This window comes from Eriocheir sinensis, chromosome 24 (genome assembly GCF_024679095.1).
Source record: "Eriocheir sinensis breed Jianghai 21 chromosome 24, ASM2467909v1, whole genome shotgun sequence".
In the NCBI taxonomy this organism is placed as follows: Eukaryota; Metazoa; Arthropoda; class Malacostraca; order Decapoda; family Varunidae; genus Eriocheir; species Eriocheir sinensis.
This window is the reverse complement of record NC_066532.1, coordinates 18,592,627-18,611,634: the sequence shown is the minus strand read 5'-3', so window position 1 is coordinate 18,611,634 and position 19,008 is coordinate 18,592,627. Positions and strand designations below refer to the sequence as shown.

Genomic DNA, 19,008 nt, shown 5'->3' with positions numbered 1-19,008 from the left:
GACGGGCCAAATTTGTGGCTTTACCATGTAGCAGCGACGGGCCAAATTTGTGGCTTTACCGTGTAGCAGCGACGGGCCAAATTTGTGCCACGATATAAACCCCCCAAAATAGATGATATATAAACTGCTCACAAATGCTTCAATATACATTACGAAACGGTTTGTGCGAGTGATGATTTTTTCTCATTTTTCTCGCTTGGAGGGACCATTAAGAAACATGATCCCCGCTGCTACCGGGTTAAGGTCAGAAGAGGCAGATTATACCTCAATCACATAAAAGTCATAGCTACCTGTAATCCCCTGAGCAATGCAAAACAAAACACAAAAACAAGGAAATATTTACAGACATACTAAAATAAAATAAATAAATAAATAAAAATATAAATAAAGGCTATAGTTACCTGGATTTCCTCGAGCGGAGTGGCAGAGACAAACAAAACAATAATCCCGATATACTAAAAATACATAAATAAATAAATAAATGAAGTTGAATAGAGATCGCACCCACCCACCTGCATTTCCTTGAGCTGGGCGGCGAAGGCAAGCTCACTGTGGACATCAACATAAGCCCACTGGAGGTACCTCATGAATTCCTGCTCCAGCACCTCCGCCGTCACCTCGGGCAGGGCGGTGGTGGTGGTGGTGGTGGTGGTGCCCTCAATGTCGATCTGGGATGAATAATGGGACAGTCTATCGTCACGGTCTATCTTTACAGTCTACCTTCGCAGTCTATCAGAAGTTAATAATATGCTTGTCTATCTTCAAAGTCTGTCTGTAATGTACGATACAATAGTCTATCCTTACAGTCTATTTTTACAGTCATTCCTTACAGTCTATCTTCACAGTCTATCCTTACAGTCTATCTTCACAGTCTATCTTGACAGTCTATCCTTACAGTCTATCTTCACAGTCTATCCTTACAGCCTATCTTCACAGCCTATCCTTACAGTCTATCTTCACAGCCTATCTTCACAGTCTATCCTTACAGTCTATCTTTACAGTCTATCTTCACAGTCTATCCTTACAGTCTATCTTCACAGTCTATCCTTACAATCTATCCTTACAGTCTATCTTCACAGTCTATCTTCACAGTCTATCCTTACAGTCTATCTTCACAGTCTATCCTCACAGTCTATCCTTACAGTCTATCTTCACAGTCTATCCTTACAGTCTATCTTTACAGTCTATCTTTACAGTCTATCTTCACAGTCTATCCTTACAGTCTATCTTCACAGTCTATCCTTACAGTCTATCTTCACAGTCTATCCTTACAGTCTATCTTCACAGTCTATCCTTACAGTCTATCTTCACAGCCTATCCTTACAGTCTATCCTTACAGTCTATCTTCACAGTCTATCTTCACAGTCTATCTTCACAGTCTATCCTTACAGTCTATCTTCACAGTCTATCCTTACAGTCTATCTTCACAGTGTCTCTGCAATGAATAATGGAACAGTGGATCAAAAATTTAAATGCAATAGTCTACCTTCACATCTATCTTAACAGTATGTACAGTCTCTCTAAAACTAAAGTAACATATCAAAAGCAGTAATGGTAGTGAAAGGAATTAGCTAGTTAGTCGAATAGACAGTTAGTTGATTGGTTAGTTAGTTAGATGGTTAGTTACTTATAGGGTTAGTAAGATTATCAATGGTGAAAAGAAAAAAGGAGAAAAGATTAAAGGAAATCAACCAACTAACACCAGGAAAAGAAGAGAAAATGGAGGAAAAATTAAATAGTTAGTTAGGTCGAGAAACAAATAAATAAAGCCATAGAAAGTTGGAACGTTTTGTTTAGTTGGCGCAACATCTGTGGTCATATGCCGGAGAAAGACAGAAGGGGAAGGAATTATAGGAGAAAGGAACAGATCCCAGGAGACAGGACACAACCCCGGTTAATACCTGGTACCCATTCACTGCTGGGTGGACAGGGGTGTAGGGTATCGGAAAAGCCGCCCAAATTTTTCCACTCCACCCGGGAATCGAACCCAGGCTCTCTTGGTTGTGAGCTGAGTGTACTAACCACTGCACCATGAAGCCCCATGGTAAAGCCAGATATATATAAAAACAGACATATATGAAAAATTTACAAACACACTAACACATATGCAACGCTAACCCATGCACCCCCCTCACCTGCGGCTCCTCACTAACAGACGAGAGAATGGTTCTGTTCCCGCTGTTGTTTCCCTCGGGGTTGATGACCGAGAGATCCGGCAACTCCATCAACGAGGCTCCGGCAGGGGTCTGCTTGAAGCCTCCCGGGCCAGGGGTGACGCCGCCCAGAAGTGTTGAACTGAAGGGCAGAGAGCGGTCAAGAAGGGAGAGATTGATTGGGTTAGGCTGGGTTGAATTAGATTATGCATGATTAGGTTAGGGGATGAATTATGTTAGATTAGGTAAGGAGTGTGGAGTTGAAGGGGGTAAGATTAGATTAGGATTAGGTTAGGAGGTTACGTTAGGTTAGGATTAGGTTAGGAGTGTGGAGTTGAAGGGGGCAAGATTAGGTTACGAGGTTAGGTTAGGTTAGGTTAGGATTGGGTTAGGAGTGTGAAGTTGAAGGGTGACAAGAAGTGGATTAGATTATGTTAGATTAGGTTAGGAATGTGGAGTTGAAGGGTGGCAAGAAGTGGATTGAGGGAGTTGAGTATAGTATTGAGAGTAGGGATATTGAGGTGGTTTGGGTATGTGAGGAGGAGGGGGGATGGTGAGGCATTGGGGAGAGCCATGAAGAGGAGGGGCTATATAAACTTCTCTATAAACTTTTTTCACTACTCTCTATACTCTCAAATTAAAAAAAACATCCCTCGTAACCTCGTCAACCCTCGCGCACTCACCTCAGCATAGGGTGGCCGCTCTTTACGCTGGTCACATCCCCCATCAGCGTCATGTTAAGTGCCGTGGAGTGCAGGATGGACCGGTTCACTTTGCTGGGTTTGCTGGCACCGGGCTTGGCTGTCCTAGGCTTGGCGGCACTCCCAGCTCCCCCTGTCTGTGGTGTCTGGAAGCGCGGCGTGGCTGGTTGTATGGTGGTGGTGGTGGTGTGTCCAATGGGAATGGTGGCTCTGTAGGAGAGGGAAATGTGAGAATCCTGCATGGGAGTTATTTTTATCGTTCTCTCTCTTCTTACTGTGATGGTGTAGAAGGGAGGCCGAGAATGAAGAAGGAACGCAGGAGAAAGAGAAGAAACTGGAAGAAACACAAAATAAAACAGAGCTAACAGAAGAAATAGGAACAAAATAGAAAGATATAAATTAGAACAGAAATCATTGAGTGGCTTCCTTAATAATTAATCAAAGTAAATAAATAAAATCTTCTCCCTCTCCGCACACTCAGTCCTGCTACTTCCAACTCTCTTGCTCCAATACTTCTTCCATCTCTACAAACTTCATTCCTTAGTAATTAATCAAAACAAATAAAAAAAATCTTGAGTCCAGCACATATTGTTACCACTCTTAACATCTGCAAGACTTTTATTCCTTCAAAATCCATAAAAAAAATCCTTTGTATTCTGCTTCCTTACAAAAAGACTTATCTCGCCTTAAAATATTGTCCCTTGTAACACTGAAATGATATGTTCGGTAACGAAAGACCTTAATATTCACCTCTTGGGCTTGGTCTTGGGTGGCAGCCTCTTGCCGGCGGGGGGCGGGCGAGCGGGCAAGGTTTCATTTGACCAACTCCTGCTCTGGCTGCCGCTGCTACTGCTGTTGTTGTTGCCACTGCTGTTGTTGCTGTTTTTTGTCGCCGCCGCTGCCGCTGCCTTGTACCGGGACTGCACTACCTTGATCTTGCTCTTTTGCGTTTTTGTTTTACTGTTGGTGGAAATACTGACTTAAATTTTTCCTTCTTTTCCTTCTTCATTTAATATCCTTACTTTCCTTTATGGGGTTGGACGGGTTGATGAAGACTTGAACACCAAAGATAATATAGATAAGAGATATTACTACTACTAGATATTCTAATCATACTGAAAATGTTACAATCTGCACCACAAAAAAATGCAAAAAATCAAAATCCTGTGCCTCCTATTTCATAAAACTTATAATTTTTTTTTTTTTTGACACCAAAGGATGCGGCTCAAGGGCAACAAAAAGAGTACAAAAAAAAAAAAGCCCACTACTCGCCACTCCCATAAAAGTAAAAAGAGTAGCCAAAAGAGAGGTCAATTTCAGATGGAGAGGCGTCTTGATACACACTTGAATGATGAAATAAAGAATCCCATCAACAATCATATACTCTCCTCCACTCAGCAATAATCACATTCAAGACACGAAAACACACACCTGACATTAGTGCCGTCCAGAGATTTCTTGTCGGAGTTTTCCAGGTCTTGCCGGGAGTCGCACTTGCTGGATGTGTTGGACAGGGCCGAGAGTGTCGTGTCTGAAATAAGGTGAGGTTATTTTTTTATATTGAAGGAGGCAGCTCAAGGGAAAATAAACAATGTAAGGTTATTTTTACATCTCAGGAGACAACTCTTTATTTATGCAGCAATTAATAGATAGTAGCATTAAATATAAAGAACACATAATACAATATCTCATACACACAAAATTTAATTAATAAACGCTAGATTCTTACCTAACCTCACTCCATCTCATTTCACGTAACCTGACCTCTCCTAATCTAACCTAATGTATTGAAGTAAATAATAACTAGAAGCATAAAAAATAAATAAAACAATAGTTACTCATAAAAATCATATAACACAAATTTCAATACAGCACCCCTATAGCACACTACCGTTGCTCTCCTCTGCAGTGCTGGGCAGTGCTGAGTCATCCTTGCTGGTGTCAGAGTGTGCGTGCTGCTCGATGCTGTCCGCCTCACTCTCCCGGGAGCTGCTCACACTGGCCTCCTCCGCTGCCGACATCTTGAGCTGCTGAGGCGAGAAAACTTGTAATATCATGTTTGTATTTGGTGGTTGTTTATGGTGACTTACTTGTGAAGGAATATTAAGGATGTCAAACTTGAAACTTGAAGGATTTTAAGTTTGTGGATGCCAAACTTGTGAAGGAATATTAAGTTGTGGATGCCAAACTTGTGAAGGAATATTAAGTTGTGGATGCCAAACTTGTGAAGGAATATTAAGTTGTGGATGCCAAACTTGTGAAGGAATATTAAGTTGTGGATGCCAAACTTGTGAAGGAATATTAAGTTGTGGATGTCAAACTTAAAACTTGAAGGAATATTAAGTTTGTGGATGCCAAATTTGTGAAGGAATATTAAGTTGTGGATGCCAAACTTAAAACTTGAAGGAATATTAAGTTTGTGGATGCCAAATTTGTGAAGGAATATTAAGTTGTGGATGCCAAACTTAAAACTTGAAGGAATATTAAGTTTGTGGATGCCAAATTTGTGAAGGAATATTAAGTTTGTGGATGCCAAACTTGTGAAGGAATATTAAGTTTGTGGATGCCAAACTTGTGAAGGAATATTAAGTTGTGGATGTCAAACTTGAATTTGAAGGAATATTAAGTTTGTGGATGCCAAACTTGTGAAGGAATATTAAGTTGTGGATGTCAAACTTAAAACTTGAAGGAATATTAAGTTTGTGGATGCCAAACTTGTGAAGGAATATTAAGTTTGTGGATGCCAAACTTGTGAAGGAATATTAAGTTTGTGGATGTCAAACTTGAAACTTGAAGGAATATTAAGTTTGTGGATGCCAAACTTGTGAAGGAATATTAAGTTTGTGGATGCCAAACTTGTGAAGGAATATTAAGTTTGTGGATGCCAAACTTGTGAAGGAATATTAAGTTGAGGATGTCAAACTTGAAACTTGAAGGAATATTAAGTTTGTGGATGCCAAACTTGTGAAGGAATATTAAGTTTGTGGATGCCAAACTTGTGGAGGAATATTAAGTTTGTGGATGAAGATAGCTGAAAATAACTTAAATATAACTTAAAATAACTTGCCACTTTTCTTCTTGCTGTTAAATACCTCGTCACTTTCCTTCTTCAGTGTTTTAAGGGGCTGGGTGGTACTAGGCCTTCTTTTTCCTTCACTTCTTGTTCTTTAGATCTCTGACGCCTTATAATACTGCTTTGACTTCTCCTTGGTCCTCCTTCCCTGGTATCCTTTAAATTTTTCCTCTGTCACTTCTTCACGGGTCCCGCCCTTCCCGCCTTCTTTCAATGTTTCCTTTTCTTCAACGGGGTCACAAATCCATTACAGTCACTTCAGTTTAATTAAGGAATATTGCTTAAGCCTCCCTACATCAATATTAGATTTTAACCAATATATTAATCAGACACCATTAATTGTGTGGGTATGTGGTTATTTTAGTCAGAAAGCTAAATATTCTGGTGTATTATTTCCTTATTTTTAACAGGGTGACAAATACCCAGCTTTTGGAACGTTGATTTATCCCTTCTACCCTTATACAAAACATCAATCATTAAGTTTTCCGACCAGTAAACTAATTATATACTATTAGATGTGTGGATATGCTGTTATTCTAGCCAGGAAATGATATATTGCAGTGTTCTGAGCTCGTGAATCTGGCAACTCTTCGGTGTGCACGCGTGGTGGACTGGATTGGACCACCGGTGCCAGATTATCGTACTCAGAGCCTCGTATTGAGAGGTTTCTGAGCCATATATATTACCAAAAAACACCAATAATTAACCATTTTAACGATAATTATATATGAATGCAGTTGAGGGGGTCGAGGAGGCAGATTTGGGGTGGGAAATCGGCAAACATAAGAGGCTGAGAACGACAATCTGGCAACGTTGGATCATTGGACTGGTTGGACTGAACGGGAAAAAAGAAGATTCCCTGTTGAGTGTTGAGCCTCGCCACAGCCATGAAGAAGGGGCCCAACATCCTCATCACGGGTGAGAGAACCAGAGATATGTCACTATACTGGCATGGTTGAGGTGTGCTGTCTGTTAACGGGCCGGAGTGTATTACTAGCCAAGGGAAATATGGAACACACCACTTTCATGCATTTCGGATTTACCAGCTAACATTTTTTAAGGCAAGGTAAGGTAAGGTAAGGCAAGGCAAGGCAAGGCAAGGCAAGGCAAGGCAAGGCAAGGCAAGGCAAGGCAAGGCAAGGTAAGGTAAGGTAAGGTAAGGTAAGGTAAGGTAAGGTAAGGTAAGGTAAGGTAAGGTAAGGTAAGGTAAGGCAAGGTAAGGTAAGGTAAGGTAAGGTAAGGTAAGGTAAGGTAAAGTAAGGTAAGGGTAAAGGTTGTGTTAGTATTTCCATGGGTAGTCTTCTGAGCCTCCCCTGCACACTCGACTCCCCTGCGCCTCCCCTGCACACTCGACTCCCCTGCCCCTCCCCTGCACACTCGACTCCCCTGCCCCTCCCCTGCACACTCGACTCCCCTGCCCCTCCCCTGCACACTCGACTCCCCTGCCCTCCCCTCTGCCCCTCCCTGCACACTCGACTCCCCCTCCCCTGCACACTCGACCCTGCCCTCCCCTGCACACTCGACTCCCTGCCCTCCCCTGCACACTCGACTCCCCTGCCCCTCCCCTGCACACTCGACTCCCCTGCCCCTCCCCTGCACACTCCACTCCCCTGCACACTCGACTCCCCTGCCCCTCCCCTGCACACTCGACTCCCCTGCCCCTCCCTTGCACACTCGACTCCCCTGCCCCTCCCCTGCACACTCGACTCCCCTGCCCATCCCCTGCACACTCGACTCCCCTGCCCCTCCCCTGCACACTCGACTCCCCTGCCCCTCCCCTGCACACTCGACTCCCCTGCCCCTCCCCTGCACACTCGACTCCCCTGCCCCTCCCCTGCACACTCGACTCCCCTGCACACTCGACTCCCCTGCCCCTCCCCTGCACACTCGACTCCCTTGCCCCTCCCCTGCACGCTCGACTCCCCTGCCCCTCCAACAAGTCGATGATGGTTGTTGGTTGGTTGGTGGTTGAGTGTTGTGTTGTGTCATGGCGTTGGTTGGCTATATCACCCCAGTTTAGTAATTTTCTTTGGTATTGTCTTTGTTGTTACTTTGGTGAGTCTTATGATTGTCGTGCGCGCTGTTTCCACATTTGAAGTATAGTATGTTTTTTCTCATTGACAGCCAAGACAAATATACGTGTTATGCACCTGTATAAAGTAACCAAAGTAAAGTATGTACAGATAAATAAGAAACACAAGTAACAAGTAACAAGTAAGGTGACCTGCGCATCATAAATCCAGATCCAGCACCTTGGCGAGTCTTCTGCTCCATGAACGTGAAAAACATTCATGAAATCTCGACCAGTCTCCTCATTGGCCTTGGGAATGATGTGTGGCATGATTCCAGCCTTTCACCAACTTCACTCTGGTGGTTGACACTTTTCCAGATAATCGCAACATGCTCCAACATTTTCTACTTTCATCTCTGTTGCAAAATACTAGTTTCTGACTTTCTGTGAATATATCCTTTTCTTTCACTGAAGTGTCGAGGGGGTAATGGCGGCAAAGCCCTCCATACCAGGTGCGGAAGCTGGGAGAGGACAAAGCCCTTCCTGTTAGGTGTTAGTTTTAATTTGTTAGATTTATTTAATTTGACACTTAATCGTAACCCATTCCGCCATACGTAGTGGGGGCGTTTCATGACTAGAAAGAAATGGCAACTCAGAGTGAAGTTGTCATAAGACTGGAAATTAACTTCATATGTTGCAATCATCTGAGAATTAAGAACATCATTTTCTTATCCTTTACTTCTTTTTTTCAGGAACGCCCGGGGTTGGCAAATCCACGCTAGCGCAGCAGCTTGGCGAGCGTACCGGCCTGGAGTGGATCAGCGTGGGAGACCTGGCCAAGGACAACAACTTCTTTGACGGTTACGATGACGAGAGAGACTGTCCCATCCTGGACGAAGACAAGGCGAGTCATCACAGTTTCATAGTTCTGACATCCATTATCATCACCGCCATCTTCTGTTTGATGTCAGGTTTTCTCATACTTTTTTTTTTTTTTTTTTTTTTTTTTTAGTAAAGGATGCAGCTCAAGGGCAAAAGTAAATTAAAACGAAAAAGCCCATTAGCATTGCTCCTGTAAAAGAAAGAGTGGCCAAAAGAGAGGTCAGTTTTGAGTATTACTAAAAGGCAAGATGATGTTTAATGCCAGGTTTTCCCATACTTTTTTTTTATAGTAAAGGATGCAGCTCAAGGGCAAAGATAAATTAAAACAAAAAAGCCCACTAGCATTGCTCCTGTAAAAGAAAGAGAAGAGTGGCCAAAAGAGAGGTCAGTTTTGAGTATTACTAAAAGGCAAGATGATGTTTAATGTCAGGTTTTCCCATACTTTTTTTTTATAGTAAAGGATGCAGCTCAAGGGCAAAAGTAAATTAAAACAAAAAAGCCCACTAGTACTGCTCCTGTAAAAGAAAGAGAAGAGTGGCCAAAAGAGAGGTCAGTTTTGAGTATTACTAAAAGGCAAGATGATGTTTAATGTCAGGTTTTCCCATACTTTTTTTTTTTATAGTAAAGGATGCAGCTCAAGGGCAAAGATAAATTAAAACAAAAAAGCCCACTAGCACTGCTCCTGTAAAAGAAAGAGAAGAGTGGCCAAAACAGAGGTCAATTTTGAGTATTACTGTAGGGCAAGACGATCAGTGATGTGCTTCAATCTATTTCTGACCCTTGCCTCACCCTCTCCAGTGCATTCATCCAGTATGTCAACTCAGGGAAGTGGATATCCCTGCCGTCCATAGTCATTACTAGTCCACTACATAACAAAGCCCTTTCCTAATCCTCTCCACCTCTGATGTTAGTGCACTCCACCCTGCTCCAGCAAAACACTTGAAACTATCATCATCATCTTCAACCCTGTCCTGATGTTTTCCATTTATACATCTAATTTGTCAATCTCTATCGCAGGAACTGTTATCTATTGTTATTGTTATCATTTTTGTTCCAGGTTTTAGATGAGCTGGAGGACATGATCGAGGAGGGCGGGAAGATCCTTGACTACCACGGCAGCGACTTCTTCCCCGAGCGGTTCTTCGACATTGTGTTTGTGCTGCGAACAGACAACACCATCCTCTACGACAGACTTGCCGCCAGGTAGGTAATTGCCTCTCCCCCTCAAAGTAATCTCGTGTGACTTAAACCTCTCAATGTCATCATCTTCAGCCGTTGGCTCTTCCCTTTAACCCCTTGACTGTGGATTTCCTAAAAGAAGACATCACCAAGCTACAGGAGTGGAACAAAAAGTGGCTGCTACAATTCAATGAAGAGAAATGTAAAGTCCTGCACCTTGGGAGGAGAAATTCAGCATACCAAACCACATGGGAAACACTCCACTATCCACCACAGAGGCAGAGAAAGACCTGAGAGTATGTGTTACCAGGCTACCAGTGAAGGGATATCCAGCACACCAATACCACATGGGAAACACTCCACTATCCACCACAGAGGCAGCAGATTGCCACTTTCCTGAATCTTCCCCACACTGATCACTGACCTTCCATGGCTCGCTGGCCACTCACGGACACCACTGTGCATCAGAACATCCATAATGTGAAGCTGCGAGGCAAAGACATTCTCCTGACAGACATGCATGCACACACCATTGCCTTCAAGGTTGAGGTTTAGATGTGATCAGTTGTCTGGTGTTAAGTTTGAGTATCTTCCTTGCCTTGCTGCATCTACTGTTGTGAGCTGCTCTTCTAAAAAATGAAGGACATCAAGTCTTGACTCTGCTCCCAACTCTCAGACCTCCACCTCAACGACACTATTCTGTTCTCCACCTCATCCACCAAGTCGGCCACTGAAACACTTCTTCATGGCAAGCACCACCAGTTGTCTCACTGATCTGTATATTTTTCATTTTTTACTTTTTTTACTTTGGGGTTCTCGTTTCTCACTCTAGCCCGCTGCATGCTCCTGTAAGTCTTATCTGGCCCTCCCATTAAAAAGGTTGCCTGCCGCTGCTTCAAAAGATCATATAACTTGAAATTTATGATCATCTTCAGCCATTTCTAATCCCCTGCACAACAAAGGCCTTTCCTAATGTTCTCCTCGAGGTCTGATGTTGCTGCACTCCATCCTGCTCCAACAATCACGGCTTTCTTCATCCATTACCAGTCCACTGTATAATTAAAGCCTTTTCTAATATTTTCTACATTTTTTTAACCAGGTAGACCAAAGAAAATCCGGAGACAAAAATATGTTGGACCTAGCCTTTCTTAGCACTAATGAAAAGAAAATTGACGAAAAAACTCATGATAGGAAGAAGAAAATTACCAGAAAAACGGATGACTAGGAGGAGGAGGAAGAGGAGAGGGGAAAAATCGTACGTTAACCTCAATTAGCATTTTTCAACATTAACATTTGTTCTCTTACCTCCCCCAGTCCCTCCACTCCCCAGTTTCCCCTCGCTCCCTAGTCCCTAATCTCCCCAGTGCGCCAGTATTTTATTTATTATTCTTTTTACAGTAAAGGAAACAATTCACGGGAAAAAAAATAGGGAACAATGAAAAAAAGCCAGCTACTTGCTGCTCCTACAAAAGAGTCCCCTTGCTCCCTAGTCCCTAATCTCCCCAGTGCACCAGTATTTTATTTATTATTTTATTTACGGTAAAGGAAACAGTTCACGGGAAAAAAAAATAGGAAACAATGAAAAAAAGCCCGATACTTACCGCTCCTACAAAAGAGTCGAAAGGAGCGGCCGAGAGACAGGTCAATTTCGGGAGGAGCACACACACTCACAAAACCATCTCTTCCTCCCCACCAGAGGCTACACGGGGAAGAAGCTGGAGGACAACGTGGAGTGTGAGATCATGGCAGTGCTGCGGGACGAGGCAAAGGAGAGCTACAAGGAGGAGATCGTCCATGAACTACCCTCGAACACAGTGGACGACATGGAGAACAACCTTGAACGGATGATAGTGTGGCTGGAGGCGTGGAAGAGGGATAACGGAACTTGAGTGAGGGTTAATATATGGTAATTTAAGTAAGGTGGTGTTTTGTTTATCCTTGACGTTTTCTACAGGTCTATTTGCGGATTGATAGCTAGTGAAAATTGTTAATCCGTCCGCTGTGATTGGCACGGATTTAGCTTTTACTGGTCGCCTCTGTGGTGGATAGTGGAGTTTCCCATGTGGTATTGGTGTGCTGGATATCCCTTCACTGGTAGCCTGGTAACATACACTCCCAGGTATTTCTCTGCCTCTGTGGTGGATAGTGGAGTGTTTCCCATGTGGTATTGGTATGCTGGATATCCCTTCACTGGTAGCCTGGTAACATACACTCCCAGGTATTTCTCTGCCTCTGTGGTGGATAGTGGAGTGTTTCCCATGTGGTATTGGTGTGCTGGATATCGCTTCACTGGTAGCCTGGTAACATATCCTCCCTGGTCTTTCTCTGCCTCTGTGGTGGATAGTGGAGTGTTTCCCATGTGGTATTGGTGTGGTGGATATCCCTTCACCGGTAGCCTGGTAACATGTCCTCCCTGGTCTTTCTCTGCCTCTGTGGTGGATAGTGGAGTGTTTCCTACGTGGTATTGGTGTGCAGGATATCCCTTCACCGGTAGCCTGGTAACATGTCCTCCCTGGTCTTTCTCTGCCTCTGTGGTGGATAGTGGAGTGTTTCCCATGTGGCATTGGTATGCTGGATATCCCTTCACTGGTAGCCTGGTAACATATGCTCCCAGGTCTTTCTCTGCCTCTATGGTGGATAGTGGAGTGTTTCCCATGTGGTATTGGTGTGCTGGATATCCCTTCACTGGTAGCCTGGTAAAATACCCTCCCAGGTCCTTCTCTGCCTCTGTGGTGGATAGTGGAGTGTTTCCCATGTGGTATTGGTATGCTGGATATCCGCTCCCAATTAAGGTGCAGGACTTTACATTTTTCTTCACTGAATTGTAGCAGCCACTTTTTGTTCCACTCCTGTAGCTTGGTGATGTCTTCTTGCAGGAAATCCACAGTCAAGGGGTCAAGTTGAGGAGTTTTCTAAAATAGGCGTGGAAGAGAGATAACAGGACTTGAGTGGGGGTGAATATATGGTAATTTAAGTTAGGCATTGTTTAGTTATTTTATGTATATGTTCCTTTGGGTTTAGCTGTTTATTAATGGGTGGGGAAACGTTTTAGTAGAGGGGTTTAATCTAGCATAGGTGAAACCGACTGTACTCACCCATGTGGGCCCCCCCCCCCCCCCACACACACAACCCAACCCTTGGCAGCATTTCCCCGGCAACCGCATCTCGACCGCCGATGAACGCTCCGCTTAGCCTCGGTCTGCGGTAGATTCCAGGAGATTCCGGCTCAGCGTGGCGACTGATTGGCGGCCAGTCGCTGCCTCGCCCCTCGCGGCCTTCCAATCGAGTGGTGGGGATTAGCTCGGCCGCTGAGGCTCTTCTGGGCGACGAAGGACATTGAAGCATTTCCCGAGCGCTGGCTGATTCGAAGCAGTTCCGCTTTCCGCCGACATATTCGCGTCTCCTTGCCCGATAAATACTCAACTTCCATTGGCCTTACTTATACTTCTGTACATCGACTGATATCTCTTCTTTTGATGCATATCCTGGAAGTTCATTGATTCGAAACTACGCCATCCAGAGACACTATTCGCGTTCCTTATCCGATAAATACTCTAACTTCCATTGGCTTTACTTATATTTCTGTACATCGACTGATATCACTTCTTTTGATGCATTTCCTGGGAGTTCATTGATTCGAAACTGCGCTATCCAAAGACACTATTCGCGTCTCCTTATCCGTTAAATACTCTATAACTTCCATTGGCCTTACTTATACTTCTTTACTTCGATTGATATTACTCCTTTTGATGCATTTCCTGGGAGTTCATTGATTCGAAACTATGCGCTATCCAAAGACACTTCGCGTTCCCTTGTCCGATAAATACTCTATAACTTCCATTGGCTTTACTTATTCTTCTTTACTTCGATTGATATTACTTAATTCTTTTGATGCATTTCCTGGGAGTTCATTGATTCGAAACTACGCCATCCAGAGACACCATTCGCGTTTCCTTCTCCGTTAAATACTCTATAACATCCATTGGCTTTATTTATACTTCTTTATTTCGATTGATATTACTCCTTTTGATGCATTTCCTGGGAGTTCATTGATTCGAAACTACGCGCTATCCAAAGACACTATTCGCGTTTCCTTCTCCGTTAAATACTCTATAACTTCCATTGGCCTTACTTATACTTCTTTACTTTAATTGATATTACTTAGTTATTTTGATGCATTTCCTGGGAGTTCATTGATTCGAAACTACGCGCTATCCAAAAACACTATTCGCGTTCCCTTGTCCGATAAATACTTCTTCCGCTATCATTGCTATTAACATTACTAATTCTTCTTTACTTCGTGTGGAATAATTACTACTATTGATGCATTTCTTTGGAGATAGACGATTTGAGACTATAAGGTATCCAAAGACGTATTCGCGGCCCTTCGATAATGTTGTTACTTGTATTGGTATTACTTAATTAAACTTCTGTTACATCGATCGACATGACTTCTGTGTAGCTCTGTGGGTGTTTTCATTTCCAAGACTGTTAATTAATAGGGGAAAAAAATAATTGATCGCGTAGTTCAGACTTCAAACCAATTTAGAAGACAATTTAGAAGACAAGTGAAACCAATTTAGAAGACAATTTAGAAGACAAGTGAAACCAATTTAGAAGACAATTTAGAAGACAAGTGAAACCAATTTAGAAGACAAGTGAAACCAATTTAGAAGACAATTTAGAAGACAAGTGAAACCAATTTAGAAGACAAGTGAAACCAATTTAGAAGACAATTTTTAGGACAATTTAGAAGATAATTTAGAAGACAAGTGAAACCAGTTTAGAAGACAATTTTTAGGACAATTTAGAAGATAATTTAGAAGACAAGTGAAACCAGTTTAGAAGACAATTTTTAAGACAATTTAGAAGACAAGTGAAACCAATTTAGAAGACAATTTAGAAGACAAGGGAAACCAATTTAGAAGAGAAGTGAAAAGGTCAAACGAGTTCAAAGTTGAAATATGATAAAAAAAAAAAAAACATTTCCTTGTTGCTGTATCTCGTAGTTCTGTCTTAAATTAATAAAAAAAGACTCAGTTAACGAAGAAAGGTAATTGGCTGCGTATCTCAAACATCAAACCAATTTAGAAGACAGATTAAAAGACTGAAAAATATGACTGCAAAAAAACATAAATTTCCAGTTTCCTTAAAATTAAATAAAAGTAAGAAATATATATATAACAAAAAAAAAAATCGACTGCGTAATTTAATCTTTCACCCAATTTAGAAGAAGAGTTAAGCTTTATAAACATGACAAAAAAAAAAAAATACACGGATATATTTCCCTTTCGCTGTTTTATTTGAAATTAATAGATATACTCAACAACGAAGAAGATATTGCTCGCGTAGTTCAAACATCAAACCAATTTAGGAAAGACAAGTTAAAAAGACAAGCAAACGAAGAGGTAACTAACCGCGTATCTTACAACCACAAAAACAGGAGCAGAACACAACTTAAAAGGCTTTCCAGTATAACCCTTGACCAACGCAACCTCTGTACCACCTTCGCGTCACAGTTGCCAGATTATCGTACTCAGAGCCTCATATATACCAGTTTCTGAGCCATAGCTATTGCCAAAAAACACCAATAATTAACCATTTTAACGCTAACTATATATGAAGGCAGTTATTGGGGTCGAGGAGGCAGGTTTTGGGTCGGAAATCGGCAAACAATAGGAAGCTGAGTACGACAATCCGGCAACGTTGCTTCGCGTCCACCCAGCCTCCCGCCACGCTACCCGTCCGTCGCTGGCTAAAGACTAAAAAAAGATAAGAATATATGAATGAATGATGATTACTACTACTACTACTACTACTACTACTACTACTACTACTATTATTACAAAGATATCAATTTCCTCCTATATCAAAGTGACCATGAAGATAAAAAATAACCTGAACATTCATAGTATTACCAGATGATAGATTATTAAACATTCCTTCCTTCTCTTTACCTCACTTTACATCACCGCTCCCTTCCACCCCTTCCTCCTCTTCGTCCTCCTCCTCCTCCTCGTCTCTTCCCTTCGCCCTCTCACCCTCTCTCGCCTCGCCCTTCCCTCGCCGCCTGGCCCGCCGCGGGATTACCTTCGGCATGTATAATTAGAAGGCGGAATCTGTTTTCATTGCCCAGAGATTGGTGAGGGATCGGGGCCGACTTGGGACCTGGGACCGAATACGTTGACAGCAGCTTGACGAACTGGCTGCCTCGACGACTGCCCAGCCCAACTTAAGACCGATATATTTAGTAGAAAAGACCCTGGCAGCATATTAGACCAGACCTTATCAAAATAGACCATACCAAAATAGACCTTATCGAACTTGCCCAGCCCAACGTAAGGCCGATATTGAATAGAGGAGACCCTGGCAGCATATTAGACCAGACCTTATCAAAATAGACCATACCAAAATAGACCTTATCGAACTTGCCCAGCCCATTGCAAGACCGATATATTGAGTAGAGAAGACCCTGGCAGCATATTAGACCAGACCTTATCAAAATAGACCATACCAAAATAGACCTTATCGAACTTGCCCATCTCAACGTAAGACCGATTTATTGAGAAGAGAAGACCCTGGCAGCATATTAGACCAGACCTTATCAAAATAGACCATACCAAAATAGACCTTATCGAACTTACCCAGCCCAACGTAAGGCCGATATTGAGTAGAGAAGACCCTGGCAGCATATTAGACCAGACCTTATCAAAATAGACCAAACCAAAATAGACCTTATCGAACTTGCCCAGCCCATTGCAAGACCGATATATTAAGTAGAAAAGACCCTGGCAGCATATTAGACCAGACCTTATCAAAATAGACCATACCAAAATAGACCTTATCGAACTTGCCCAGCCCAACGTAAGACCGATATATTGAGTAGAGAAGACCCTGGCAGCATATTAGACCAGACCTTATCAAAATAGACCATACCAAAATAGACCTTATCGAACTTGCCCAGCCCAACGTAAGACCGATATATTGAATAGAGAAGACCCTGGCAGCATATTAGACCAGACCTTATCAAAATACAACTTATCAAAACAGACCTTCTCAAATAGACCTTATAAAAATAACGTGTCAAAATCGACCTTATCAAACCTATATTCTACGACTGCTCAGCCTAACGCAAGACCAATATATATATAGTGTAGAGTCCTTTTTTTCTTTTTCTACATCCTTACTTGCGTCCTAATTTTCGTTTTTATTTTTATTTTTCATTTTTCCATCATTCCTTCCTTCCATTCCTTCATCCTTCCTTTCCTCCTTCCATCCTTCCAACCTTTCTTTTTCATCCCTTTTTCCTTCCATCCCTTATTCCTTCCTATCTTCCATTCTTCGTTTCCTTATCGCATCATAACACATCAGACCAAGACGACCTCAAAATAGACCTTACCAATAGACCTTACCAAAATAGACCTTACCAAAACAGACCTTCCCAAAATAGATCTTACCAAAATAGAACGTATCAATAGACCTTATCAAAATCGACTTTTCCAAAATAGACCTTACCAAAATAGACCTTATCAAAATAGACCTTACCAAAATAGACCTTACCAAAATAGACCTTTCCAAAATAGACCTTACCAAAATAGACCCTTCCAAAATAGACCTTACCAAAATAGACCTTACCAAAATAGACCTTACCAAAATAGAACGTATCAACAGACCTTATCAAAGACCATATCAAAAGACTTTATCAAACCAGCCTACGACTACCCAGCCCAACGCAAGACCAATATAAAGTAGAGTAGACCCTCGCAGTGTACCATATCAGACCAAGGCCTTATAAAAAAACAGACATACATACACATTCATACGAGGCTATGGGCTAAAAAAAAATAATAGTGGTTTGAGGGTGAAGTAGATCAAGTATAGACCAAACTAGACCAAAATAGACCAGTACATACATACATACATATATACACATAAGGAATACATTAGAGAATAGGATAGTAGAACACACACACACACACACACACACACACTCAAGCGACAGTTTCATGGCTGTTTTGTTTGTTGTGTTGAAAGAGAGGAAAAAAAAGTATAATTATAGCCTTCTCTCTCTCTCTCTCTCTCTCTCTCTCTCTCTCTCTCTCTCTCTCTCTCTCTCTCTCTCCACACTACATTTTTCATACTTTGCCATGGAGGAAGGAAGGAAGGGAGGGATGGAGGCATTGAAGGAAGGAGGGAAAGAAGGAAGGAAGGAAGGAAGCAAAGAAGGATGATAGAAAGGAAGGATGGTAGAAATGAAGTAAAGAAGGGAGGAAGGAGCGAAGAAGGGAAAGAAGGAGAGAAAGGAAGGATGGTAGAAAAGAAGTAAAGAAGGGAGGAAGGAGCGAAGAAGGGAAAGAAGGAGAGAAAGGAAGGATGGAAGAATTAACGAAGCAAGGAAAAAAAGGGAGGGAAAGAAGGAGAAAGAAAAGAAGGAAAGAAGGAAAGGAAAAAGGAAGAATGAAAGAAATAAAGAAATAGAGCAATACTGGAAAAAACGAAAAGAAAGAAAAAGGAAAAAAAGGAACAAAGAACAACGCTGGAAAAAAACGAAAAGAAAGGAAAAAAGGAAAAAAGCAACAAAACAAATAAATAAAGGAGGGAAAGAAATGAAGGAAACAAATGAGAATACCGACATAGACACAGACATACAAGCAGATAATATACCAGCAGTAGTAATAGTGGTAGAGGTGACGCGCGGTATTGGTAACAGTGGCGGCGGCGGCGGCGGCGGCGGGGGCTCGACAACGTTTAATCCCGCGCGTAAAAGGTGGAAGATCTTTCGGGAGTCGGAAAGTGAAAACACGCGCGGGCGGTGTGTGTGTGTGTGTGTGTGTGTGTCCCGCCGTTACTGGTGGATTGAGTTATCGCCTCACCCAGCCAGCAGCCAGCCAGCCATTTAGACACTCAGCCAGCCAGCCATTTAGACACTCAGCCAGCCAGCCATTTAGACACTCAGCCAGCCAGCCATTTAGACACTCAGCCAGCCAGCCAGCCAGTTGGGTACTCAGT

The 19,008-nt window shown here is 42.4% G+C and overlaps 2 protein-coding genes across 5 annotated transcripts in view; one reads left to right on the top strand and one right to left on the bottom strand.

Moving 5' to 3' along the window:
- Positions 1–19,008, bottom strand: part of LOC127003010 (uncharacterized) — an 80,571-nt gene that overhangs the window by 3,195 nt on the left and 58,368 nt on the right. The window contains exons 1-7 of one of the 4 annotated variants that reach the window (XM_050869365.1): positions 5,947–6,315; positions 4,746–4,884; positions 4,286–4,385; positions 3,605–3,814; positions 2,837–3,064; positions 2,136–2,295; positions 513–668 (exon numbers count right to left, since the gene is read on the bottom strand). In XM_050869365.1, coding sequence (XP_050725322.1) covers positions 513–668; positions 2,136–2,295; positions 2,837–3,064; positions 3,605–3,814; positions 4,286–4,385; positions 4,746–4,875 — 984 coding nt within the window. In that variant the 5' untranslated portion in view covers positions 4,876–4,884; positions 5,947–6,315. Of the gene's footprint in view, positions 1–512; positions 669–2,135; positions 2,296–2,836; positions 3,065–3,604; positions 3,815–4,285; positions 4,386–4,745; positions 4,885–5,946; positions 6,316–19,008 lie in introns of those variants that run through there. The other 3 variants (XM_050869364.1, XM_050869367.1, XM_050869366.1) reach the window with 3 other exon arrangements.
- Positions 6,563–11,918, top strand: LOC127003011 (adenylate kinase isoenzyme 6-like). Its single transcript, XM_050869368.1, has 4 exons — positions 6,563–6,845; positions 8,691–8,842; positions 9,878–10,023; positions 11,696–11,918. The coding sequence occupies exons 1-4, from the start codon at positions 6,815–6,817 to the stop codon at positions 11,886–11,888; spliced, it is 522 nt and encodes a 173-aa protein (XP_050725325.1). The 5' UTR covers positions 6,563–6,814; the 3' UTR covers positions 11,889–11,918.